Here is a 13009-nt window from a genome sequence, read left to right on the forward strand (position 1 = left end):
TATTTGGTTTTTACAATCTAGGTGCATACTTGAAGTTTTGTTTTAAATAGCCTTGAAGATCAAATCATGTAGATGATGTCCTCCATTCTTGATACATTGAGTATACCGATTTCTGGTGTTTTTTGTGACTTTTTCAAGCATAGCAGGCATTATGCTGGCAATTTCTTCCTGGATGTTGTTCTTTAAATCTTGTAGGGTCCTTGGATGATTCACATAAACATGGGATTTTAGAAAACCTCATAGAAAAAAATCACAAGGGGACAAATCGGGAGATGAGGCTGGCCTCTGGAAATCGCTCCTGATTGAGATTATTAGTGTTGTGGGAACTGTTCCCTCAGAACAGCCATCGATGCTTTTGTAGTGTGTGCTGTTGCACCATCTCGTTGGACCAAATGTCCCCCAAGTCCAACCCATTTACCCGTGGGAAAAAGAATTCCTGTAACATTCCTGCTGAGTTGCGATCACAGAACATCTGCTCGATAGACGGAAACCCACGCTCCTCACTATTCCAACGCATGATGGCGACTGAACTGTTCTTCGATAAAACTTTATAGCACTGCCTGTCGAACAAGACCACAAGCGCTCTGCTACGACACCAACTGACCGAATGCCGCCCATTACAAAAGAGGAAGTTATGGTGTCCCACCCTGTATTATTTAAAAGTACTGTGAATGGCTTGTGCTGACTAGATGCCCTTGATTTTTATTTTTAAACTACGTTTACAAGTTTTTTTCTCTGGCCAGAACCATTGGATCTGACATTTCCATCACTTCCCTCACCCGTGTGAGGCCAGGGCAGTTGATTTCACTGAGTTGAAATGAACAGCATATATGAGTACAGTGCAACCTCGATAAAACGACACCCCACGGGGCTCAAATAAACACTCGCTATAGCGAATTGTCGCTTTATCGGAGGTGGAGCAAATAATAGCCTATATACCTATTGTAAACAGTTATACAGGAACAGGAGTGGTGCGGCGACAGAGAAATTTATATCCGATCAACGTAAGCATAAATCCAGACGAAAGGCGATGTTTTTTGCATCACTAAATTTCCTTACTTAAAAAACAATTACCTATTCAAACAATTTATAAGCGCCGTGCTAAATAAAAATCATGCACAGTATTGCTTTGTCAATCATTATGCCAATGTACAACCAACGAAGCCATTTCTCTATGTACTTAATTAGTGCATGTACGTGATCATTCTATTATTTTGGCATTTTCCACTGAAAATTCAATAAATAACTGATAAAACTGTATTACGGTTATTGCCTCAAATAGTTCCATCGGTGTATGATAATTGCTCCTACACGTTAAGCGGCAGTGAAGTGAAATCACGTATTGCATTTGTTTATGCAGACAAAAATGGTGGAAGGTTGTAAAACGATCCTGCCTTGGAACACTTTATCTACCATATAATGTAATGTCTTCATTATCTATGGTAAAAAGTTTGCTAAGCATGCAAAATGATGTGACTAAATTGCCGTTGTTAAAAAAAGTCTCTTTTTGAATGTTACGCTCGCGACGTATTTGAAATAATAGACTGACAATAAGTTTAGCACGGCACTGCAATAAAAATGATTTGAATTAATATTGGTAATATATAAGAAAAGATATTAACATGATATTATTTCACGAAAAAATATCACGTAGGTATTATGCTGATGTCACTTAAATAAAACAAAAGCAAGATGCAGAAACTGAGACAAATATAACTCACATGGGTATTATTTTTGGCAAAGAAACAGAAAGGCATACACATCTGGTGGACCCTAAGGCCAAAAAATCTTACGAGTTTGAATTTATTGATTTAAAATTCTCAATAATGACTGAGAAACATGAAAAAGGAATGCAGAATTTTTAAAATAAATAAACTGAAAGCGCAGCATCAGCTCTTCACATATGCCATCTGTGGCGGTGCCGAATGCATGGCGCCAAACGAGAGTCAGTTGTTCTGAGAGTTCTTCCAGCGGCCACCAGGCTCGGCCGCTCCTGTGTCGGAAGAGAGAGCGCCACTACGACTCCAACCACTGACGCGAATAGTTCACCATTGTGAATAGTACATTCTGATCGTGACTATTACTTGTAACCGCAACAGAGAATAAATACGTCCATCCGAACAATTCATGCTGAGTACCATTGTATCGTACACCCTACACTATCACTAAAGCGCACTACTTACCTCTAGAAGCATCATTGCAAGAAATACCTCGTACTGCAAGGGTTTAGTCGGGGAGTAGGTGGTAAAAGAGTTCCATTTCATCTATGTTATACCACGCTGGGAATACTTCTTAAGATACTTAGGATCGGAATGTTTTCTTCCACGACTTTGGGTTAACACCGCAGGCATCGCCAGCAATTATGACGGGAGATAACGCTGTGGTGCTTTGAATCAGTATAACCAACCTTCCGTACTCTTGACGTTCTCGATTCGCAATTTATCCCTGAAATATTCAGCATTAGGCTTAGGCATAGCCACTTTATACGACGTTCTCGCAGATTGAAGTGGGCAAAACCACCCGAACAAAGCTCCTTCTAACTCTTCATGGTCAGCATTCCTTGGGCGCTTTTGTTTTTTTATTGCAAAGAGCGAATAGGAAGATAAATTAATTACGCAACTCTCATATTACTCTATCACTTTTATTTTCTTGCTTAGAAGTGTTTGCTGTTTTTTGGCCATGGTGTCTGCCATCAAATGCTTTCTATTCACGCAACTCACGGACCTGCGGGTACGCTGCGGACTGCTTTCTACCGCCCGAGGAACAAAAGAAGATCAAGCATTCGCGAATGTTAATTCCGCAATATTTTCACCAATATGAACTACTTATTTATCGAACGCCAGTTTACTGCATGAATTTGAGACTGTACACTCCATGTTAACTTCATTTCTAACGGATCGCCAGAAATTACAGAGATTAGGGACTCTTGGAGAAGGTTCTCCATCGATGGAAACCCTCGCTATGGCAAGTGGAAGCTCCTAAAGGGCCTCGTAAAAACGAATTTTTTTAACATGCTTATTATAGGGTCTATTGATGGAGCCTCGGCTAACTCTCGTAATAGCGGGGGTGTCGCAATAGCCCGTACTCGCTTTAACGAGGTTCTACCGTACATAAATGACAATACATACCAGGGGTACTGGCCCCTACTCCCAAATATTTCTGCACCAGCTCCTTTTCCTTGTCTGAGCTGAGTGGCTTTCCTCCATCCTCCTCTCCTCCTTTTGCTTCTAATCTTGCCATCTTCACTGGGATCATTGGACTGGCAGTCGAGGATCTGCCTTGAAGAAGCTGCAAACCCTGGAAGCAAGCATGGTAAAAATATTGAACACATAGACATTGAAGGAAGTGGCAGATATAAGAGAGGATTCAAATGAAATATGGACATGAATGGAACCTTTTTGCTGAGGGGAGATGGTTGCTCTAGTGGTTTGAGATCAAAACAAAGAAACTTCTCCTCATCAGCCACCCTGCCAAGCCGCATACTCTCCAGAAGCCAATCAACACTCACAACAAAAGGTCTGTAAAAGTCAAGGGATACGGTAAGAATTCAAATGATAAAGCATCATATTGCATTGAAGGTTTCCAAGACATTGGTTAATAATATCACTGCATCTTTGCAGACATTCATGTACATATGCTCAATTAACAGGCAACAGTTTTGTTAACCCTCCAGTCAGAATCTTCAGGTCAAATACGCCAGTGATCATCTTTGTCACCAGAGATAAGTCATCTAATGATTGGCATTGCAGAATGATAGCAACAGTAATGAAATGGTTTTTAGAAGGGCTGCCGAGGAAGAGGAGAAGCAATGCAAAACCATCAAAGAGAAGAAAGGAAATGAAGTGAGAGATGGAATCAGAAACTGTCATCCCATTCATTTCATTCTGGACATCAGAGAAGATTGCCAGGCTACTCTAAGGGCATGGTATGGTCACAAGAATCAACTTAAAAACCAATGCCTCCTCATGGCTAATGACAACATCTGCTAATAACTAAAAGAAGTGCATACATATGTATATGAGGTTCCATGCTCATGAAGACAATCCTTAATTTGTGAAACTTGCCCCTCAATGAATGCATAAATCAAGGCATCAGAGAAAGGCTAGACATCACCAATGTCACTTTGCTACAGGAGATGGTCAGAAGCAGGCCATGAAATACAATTGGAGAATGATAAACTTTTCACCAAGAGAGACAGTGCTGGTTAAATCAGGTTTACCTTCTAAGCAAATAAAATCTGAAAAAAAAAAACAGAGATGAATCCCAACAGAGATGATGAGAATGCACTTCATTGCTTCAGGAAGATACACATCAGCCAATAAGTGGACTAGACACTGACATCTAACAATATGAATACTGGGCAAAGTGAAACACTGGTATGTACCTTTACTCTAAAAATGCTGACAGAAAAGTTAGCATAATTTTTGTCCGTCAAAACAGCATACATAATGAATATGTACTAGCAAAGATGCAGAAAATTAACGAATATATTTTAAACTAAAATAGCAATAAAAATGAAATATACATTTAAATAATATAATGCTTGTAAATTATACATATATAATTCACACCTCCACTCAAATGTGATGAACAAAGACCCTGGAGAATCATACAAATAAACATATAGAGACAAACTTGAGGGCTTCCACTGCTTCCATTACCTGAATTTTCCAGACTTCAAAGATTTTATTTCTTCATACAAGAACTCTCCAACAATAACATGGGACACAGACTCAGTAATTTGATGAAATCGTGTAGCTCCACCCCCATTAATAATCTTCCTCAACTTTTCCACTTGACTAGGATTGAAACCACTCAAATAAATCTGGTGGAAACATAAGAAGAGAAACATGTTAAATGGTTAAATATCCATCATTAGCCAAAATTTAGGATATATCAAATAGTAAAGAAATTTTCATTCAAGTGTAGTCTTTGGCCATTCTCAAACCAACATCTTGCCTCCGCAACAAGACAGTATGTAACACCAACACACATATTGGAGGCATGGAACTTTTGCAGGTTTTAAAACAATGAAAAACACTTCAAAAAATACAAGAAGGTCATTTTATATACACACTGGAGAATAATTTAAAGAAGAGCATTGGTCGATAAGTTTATTAGCAAGAGTTAACCCCTTTAATGGGGAGCGCGTCTACAGACGCGCGTGGGAGACGAAGCCGTATTGGGGAGAGCGTCTACAGACGCGCTTCGTAATATGATTTTTCTTTCCTCGGGGAATGCGTCTAGAGACGCAATTCCTTCAAATCTATGCTCTGCATGGCTCTGACCTCTAGCATGATTTTTTTGAACTCGGTGGTCTTAGCAGGAGAGGCTAAGATTTTCTTTATTTGCGTGGAAGTTTTATGGCTGTTTCAAGGCCAAGGACCCTCGAACGGTACTTTTTCTTTCACTTACCCTCGGTCATATTTCTAAGGGAAAAGGATTTAATTTTGGTGTTCATTTTTCGTGGAAGAACGTGTTTGTTTTTCGGTGCCTCTTCGAAGTTATTTTGGTGCGAAAAACTGCGGGTGTGCTTCGAACATATGAGTTTTTCTTGATATCTGCTCCTATTTTTTGAGTGGAAATTCAGCTTTGTTGGGTATCCCGAGTTTGGTGCTCTTTTGATTTGAGTTTTGCGTCTTCTGTGTTGTAGATATACATGTGTAACCCATTATTAGCCATTCCGATTTTGTGATATATTCCTCTTCAAAATACATCATTCCTTATGTGCTCTTTGTCTGTGTTTTTGACGCTGTCCGTTCTCACGAACATTTCTGTCAGTGTGTAGTTCATAATATTTAGCAGTAATTTTCATATAACTTTTATTTAGTGCGTATGTACTTCAGAATTTTCAGTCCTTAGCCTAAGTTATTCACAAAATGGCTAAGAGACCGTCTACGTTGCGTGCTGACGTTATAAACAAAATGCTGGAGCTTAGTGAAGAAGAGGAAAGTATGAGTGAAAGCAGCTCACAATCAGAGGATGAACACTCAAATGTATCAGTTGGAAATATCGCTGGTACCAGTGGGACTCGCAGAATTCAAGAGTTGCATATTTCTGAGAGTGAAACGGAAAGTGAACCGGAGGAGGATGATGATGATGAGGAAGGCAATCACATTCCACCATTTGGATTAAACAAGGTACTCCTAGACCTAGATTCCCGGCAAGGTTCGAGGCTGGTTCAAAAGGTGATTTAGAAGAAAAATATCAGTCTGACGAAATTTTTGAACATTTTATTGATGATGATATATGCAACTATATGGCACAGCAAACTAATTTGTATGCACAGCAAAAAATAAACGAAAAAACTTTGCAGTAGAAAATGAAAAGGAGAAGCCGGGATAGAGACTGGGTTGATACCAACGGGGAGGAAATAAAGTTGTTTTTTGCAATGATGCTTTTGCAGGGTATTATACAAAAGCCCACAATAACCAGTTACTTTACCCGCAACCGGCTCTTGGCAACCCCCATATTTTATGAAATAATGAGCAAGAAGAGGTTTTTTCTCCTCTTGAGATTTCTGCATTTTGCAGATAATGAATCTTTTAGTGACACCGGACCAGTATACCCAAAATTATTTAAAATCAAGCCTTTCTTCGATCACTGCATTAGAAAATTTTCTGAAAGCTACATTCCCGAAGGACACATTTCTATTGATGAAAGTTTATTGCTATGGAAAGGCCGTCTTGGGTGGAAGGTGTATATTCCTAAAAAAAGGTCGCGCTTTGGAATGGAATCCTATAAGCTTTGAGAAGCAAAAAGTGGGGACGTTTGGAATATGATTATGTACACTCGGGCAAGATACAGAACTTGTAAATTATGTGGGTGGAGTTGATGTGTGCAGTTTCACAAAACCCTCACGGATTGTGCTAACACTTTCAGAAAAGCTCCTAAAAAAGGGTTATCTGATAGGGCTCGATAATTACTATAGTAGCCCCGAGCTCTACGATTTTTTGAATTTGATGGAAACTGATGCATTGGGAACGGTGAGATCCAACAGAAAGGAGCTTCCAAAATCTGTTATGACGAAAAAATTGAAAACGGGAGAAGTTGCAGCCGCCTTCAGAAATAAGTTGATGGCTTTGAAGTGGAAGGACAAGAGGGATGTTTGTATATTGAGCAGTGTCCATGATGCTAGTACAAAGACAGTTCGGGACAGGAAAGGGAAGACAAAGGAAAAACCTCTCGCCATTGTGGAGTACAATGACACCATGGGAGGAGTTGATCTTTCAGATCAGTACATGGTGACGTACAGTACGGCGAGGAAAAGAATGAAGAAGTATTATCAGAAGATTTTCCGACACCTTCTTGATCTATGCGCATTCAATGCTTATGTGATATATAAAAAGCATGGAGGGAAAGAAAATCATCTGAATTTCCGTTTAGATCTCATTTACCGTCTAATCCACAAATACGGAAAAGCGATTTCTAAGGAGCCAGGAAGTCACTCAAAAATAGACACTCCCCTAAGGTTATCAGGGAGGCATTTTCCGGACCTAAATCTACCCACTGCCACTAAAAAATATGCGCATAAGAGATGTGCAGTGTGTTTGTCACACAAGCAGAGGAAAGAAACAATATACTGCTGCAAAGAGTGTAATGCTCCCCTCTGTCCCGCTCCGTGCTTCCGCGTGTACCACACCCAAATGCAGTACTAGGTGAAAGCTGATGCAGTGTGTAAATAGTGTAAATATATGTAAAAAAAATATTTAAGCAGTGGTGTACAGTAATGGAGAAATAGCCTAATTGGTAAGTAAACTTTTTTTTATAAACAACATAGCATGAAATAATGTAATGAAATTACCTAATTGTTGTTAACAAAATTTGTTTAAACAATTAACCAGGCAGTTATAAAAAAAATTTTTTTCCTAATTCTAACTCAGAAATCAATAACATTATAATCCACCAAAAATCAAATGTATCTATCAAAGGATAAAAAACCCCCACCAGGGGAGTGACTATTCAAAAAATTGTCCCCATTAAAGGGGTTAAGAAGCTGGGAAAATTTCTGAATATAAGCTCCAATAGGAAGCACCAGCAACCGGTCGAGGACCATGAATTAGTGGAATTCATTATAAAATAATATTAAAAATTTACACTAACAGAGAGATTTAAAAAAAAATCCCAAAATTTCCTGCATGTAAAGTCTCAATCAGTCATATTCAAGTTATTACACTCAACAAGAACATCCCATCTTCAATTGACACGTGGCTCATTACAAAAACTTGACATGTTGACCACTACACAGGTCATAGTGACCAGCAATAAGACTTCCTGACTTTCCTTGCCAGTTATACTGACCAGCCATAGAGAGACTGAGTTCCTGGGGATTTCTTGCGCTATGGTTGTCGGGAGAGATTGTTTTGGCATGGACTGTAACCAACGAGGTCATTGTGGCCAAATCACTTCAAAACAGAGTGAAATTCATTTTTGTTTATGAATCATTATAGTGATACTTCTACGTGACATCAATCAGTAATACCTAACTGATGAAAAATCACTGAAGGCATCACAGGAACTTTGTACTAAATCACCATCGCCGTCATTGTGTTAAGCATGCATTGTACAGGTGCAGTAAAACTGACTTACTTTGCATCCATCCAAGAACGACCCAGCCTTTTTAGCTTCAGTCACATCCAGCTTGTTCACTAGGTCAATGTAGTCCTTGCTGCCTCCTTGAAAACATTAATGACAAACAGAAATCAATAGCATCAACAGATTCATCCATGATTGAGATGGAATAAGGACTTTTCCACAGTCCTAATTACCACACAATGTGCTTTAACTCTCAAAGTCGTCTTCAGGTGCAAGAAAAAAATAGTTACTAGGAGAAAACATACATACAAATAAACTCAAGGAGTAGGGGAGAACTTAACCCCTCAACGCCGTCATGCGTACCCAGTACGCGCCCTTTAAATTTCGTATGCCGCCGTCATGCGTACCCAGTACGCTTCCTGACCTACTGTATATAATATTTTTTCTACGCGAGATATTGCGTGTTAAATTAAAACTAATTACTCTATCATTTGAAGAAATGTTTTTCCTCTCCAATAAAATATTCATAACGGCTTTATACCTTCAAGATGTTTTTAAAATTCTTCGATAAAATTCCGTTTTAAACCAGCGCGTTGACGACTGCGGTCCAAAAACTCAACGCCTTCCTTCGACTGTTCTATCATGAAAAAATCCGCCTATTCTGCTTGAGAGACGTCAAGAAGGGTCAGCTACTTTAGCTTGAGATATGGTATCTTCTAAGCTGAATGCCTTCTCTCCGTCTCCTCCTTGTTTGTCGTCACCTCGAGCCCCAAGTGTGTTTGGCCCGCCTCGTAAGTCCTTAGCGTTCTAGGCGAAGGGGCCATATGCTTCGCTCTGCATTTATTTTTTTATATTTTTTTCTGGACAGTAATCAACGAAGATAAGATTCCATCTAAACAGTCAGCATATACCAGGGCCCCTTCGAGATATTTTCTCGTCTCTTGAGGGAGCTTCTAAACCACGAGCTTCAGTCCACTAGAGTCATTCATACTGTGTGGTGTTCTTTCAGGCAGTGTGTTGAAATTCTCATAAAGTGTACTTCCTGTGAGTGGTATTTTTTTATAATTGGGGATCCTACGAAATGGGAATAGTATTGAAATGCAAAATAGAGACTCGGAAGTCTGTTTGTGTGTTAGGTTATAGTAAATTCATTGGTGGGGTGAATTTCAAGGACCTGTTATTTCATTCGTAACTAATGGAAAGAAAACGCCATTACAAGTGGTGTATGAAGTTATTTAGGAGACTATTGAATGCGGAAATCCTAAATTCATATGTAGATCATAGGAAAAACACGTATAAAAATTTGTCTTATCATTTCGCGTGCCATTGGTCGAGGTAATATTTTTGAAATATCCAACGTCATACGAACTGTTTTGGACATGGCCTTCACTCATTACACAATTTAGTACCAAAACTCACAGAAATACATTTCCTAAAGACAATTCCTCAGCTGGGAAGAAATCAAACTCTCAAAGGAGGTGTGCAGTTTGTGCCTCATATGGGAAATGAAGAGACTGCGTGTAGTGGTGTGAAAAATGTGCAGTGGGATTATGTTTGGATTGCTTCAAATCATGTCACACAAAGCAGATTTTCTAAGGTAAATCATTTAATTATTCACATATTGACGTTTGAAATATTAGCACGTGTTTACTTGAATGAAATGATACGGTAATAATGGAACAAAGTCAGAGAAGTGGGCGGAGTGGTAAATTTTTAAGCAGGCGAAACGGGTAATCCTATCGAAAATATCCGATCTGTTATGGCTATTTCAACCCCAAATAACTAAATTACATCATGTAATTGCATTTTTTTAATGCAGGGAATGTTAGAGATCTCGCAGCTTATTCGAAACCAAACTAAAATCTTTCGAAATTGAAAATTTATTCATTAGTTCATAAAAGGAGATACATAAAACAATAAATATTTTTTCAAATTGCTCGAAAAATTATTATACAGTAGCGCATTATATTACGCAAGTTTGCTAAAATTTTCAATGATACTGATCGTATATTATGAAAGATATAAATTATTGAATGATACTATGCCAAAAAGGCGAAGTCATTTAAATCTCATCCGGCCGCTGAGATGGGATTTAATTAAATGACCGCCGCGCTTGAGGGGTTAAAGAAGAGAGGAGGGATTACGGAACCAAATCTTTTGGAATAAACATAGATGGCCGAGTTCTTACAACACGTATCTTAACCCATTGGCTTAGTATTTGTTGAGCGTTTCCCTTACCGAGGATTACGATTTATTTCAGCCAAATTCTTTAAATGAATAATATTTTTTATCTACGCATATAATGTTGCTATTTACTTGAAAATTTCACTTAGCTATAATGAAACAATTTTAAACGTTATTTTATTTTTTGTGACAAGAATTTTGAATTTACAAAGCGATATTATTAACAATAGCAAAATTGTAACTTTTTACAACAATTGTTGTAATAATGCAACAAAATGAAATTTCGAAGGTAATATTGGAAAAAGTAATAGTGATATGTGTGTTTTTATATATATTTCTTTTTAACAGTGATCAAGTCACTGATATGGATGTAATCAAACGTTGAATTCATTTCAGGAAATCTGTAAAAAAAATTTTGACTTATCAGTTCCTTGAGTGAAAGTTACCATCGTACTTCGTTTTTATGCGTATTTAATGTTAAATGTATTTTTCTGGTTGGTAGTTACTCTGAACAATAATATAAACTAATACTATTTAAGGTAAATTTCGTTACCTTCATGATTTTTTGGTATGAAAATCCTTGAAGCATTCGGGTATATGAAGAGCAACACAGCACTGCTCACACTCCCACCTACTTTCACTCTTTTTTCCTCGCCGTTTGCAGACTTCACAAGCACGGGACGGGTTCTTTTTCACCGGGTTCGCTGGTATACGGTGGGGAAAATGGGCCCAGTTGGCAGCTTGAAATCTTACAGGAGACGGTCCTGATGCTGGGCGCCCTCGTCTCTTGTATTCCAGCAGTGTTACATCCTCCAAAATTTTTCCCCCAGATTTTCTCTAAAGTCATCTAAGTGCACACTTTTTTGGTTAGTTTTTTTGTACAACACATATGCGTTATAAAGCACCATGTCCATGATGTAAAAAAAGACCTTTCTATAACCTTTGGCACAGCGGTGCATTATCGGAAAAGAGGCCAACTGCTGGTCTTGTCTATGCACTGCATTCATTTGCCTATTGTAGTCAATGATTACAGCAGGCTTGACGACTGATTCCTTTGTTTTTACAGAAATCTTGCCGGTGTCAATGATTTCTACATCTTTGTGGTAAGTTGAGAGAACATGGACATCCTTCTTGTCCCTCCATTTGAATGCCGCAATCCCATGGCTGAATAAAACCTTGGATTCACCTTTTTTCAGATTCATTCCTTGGAAATCCTTTGGCATATTCTTCCGATTCAGACGAACTGTTCCTACAGCATTCGTCTTGTCTAAAATAAGTTTTTGGAAGAGTGCAGGTGACGTGTACCAGTTGTCCACGGCTAACGTGTATCCTGAGCCGAAGTAAGGTTTCATCAGTTGTAACACTATTGCTTCACTTGATGGAACTTCACTTGGTTCATCTGGTTTCTTACCGGTGTATATTTCAAACTGGAGACAGTATCCTGAGGAACTTTCACAAATTTTGTAAAACTTTATCCCAAATCTAGCTCTCTTGTTGGGGTTATACTGTCTAAAACTAAGTCTGCCGCGAAACTTCATAAGGCTTTCATCGACAGCAAGATTTTGTGAAGGGCAATATATAGACTGAAATTTTTTGTTCACGTACTGAATGATGGGAGAAATCTTTCTTAGCCTGTCATTTTCATCGAGAGTTGAATTATCAGTGAAACGCAAAAATATAGACAGCAATAGAAAGCGTCGATAGGGCATTACTTTACCGAAGAAAGGAGTCTCAGTGACCGCTCGCGGACTCCAATACTTTTGAATTTTATTTTTCTTCACCTGTGCCATCAAAACACACAATGCAAAATATGCTCGTAATTCTTCAGCAGTGGTTGGAAACTAATTAGCCCGTCAAACTACTTCTGCGATTCGTCGCTGCATTCAAAAAAGTTTCAGCAAATCTGTTAAGTGCCTTGGCAGATCAACTCCCAAAAGTCAGGTTGCAAAAAAGCGTAAAAAAAATCCCGTTCATTGGCATTTTCCGGTAAATTCCGAAGCACTCTCGATTTTATGCCAGGTGCACCACAAAGTTAAACTTTTTCACGAGGTTATTACATGTATTCCACATCCAGCTGTCTTCCTTTACTTTTTTCTTGACTGGTTGACACTCAACCTCTTCTTCAGTGGAGTCCTCGCTACCTGTCACACAGTCCGCGGTTTCATTGGTGCTCTGCCGCTCATCGGACGAATCTTCATCACCACTACTCATACTATCACTCTCAAACAGAGCATTCTCGATATCGGTACTCTCACAGCAATTCACTTTTCGGCTTGCCATTTTCGCAAGG

The 13009-nt window shown here is 38.7% G+C and overlaps 1 protein-coding gene across 1 annotated transcript in view; it reads right to left on the bottom strand.

The window, feature by feature from the left end:
* The window catches only part of LOC124154721 (DNA topoisomerase 2-binding protein 1), a 150531-nt gene that overhangs the window by 127397 nt on the left and 10125 nt on the right, over nucleotides 1–13009 (bottom strand). Inside the window, exons 8-11 of the mRNA XM_046528609.1 lie at nucleotides 8590–8675; nucleotides 4662–4825; nucleotides 3395–3518; nucleotides 3129–3297 (exon numbers count right to left, since the gene is read on the bottom strand). Coding sequence (XP_046384565.1) covers nucleotides 3129–3297; nucleotides 3395–3518; nucleotides 4662–4825; nucleotides 8590–8675 — 543 coding nt within the window. The remainder of the gene's footprint in view (nucleotides 1–3128; nucleotides 3298–3394; nucleotides 3519–4661; nucleotides 4826–8589; nucleotides 8676–13009) is intronic.

This window comes from Ischnura elegans, chromosome 1, assembly GCF_921293095.1.
Source record: "Ischnura elegans chromosome 1, ioIscEleg1.1, whole genome shotgun sequence".
Lineage (NCBI taxonomy): Eukaryota > Metazoa > Arthropoda > Insecta > Odonata > Coenagrionidae > Ischnura > Ischnura elegans.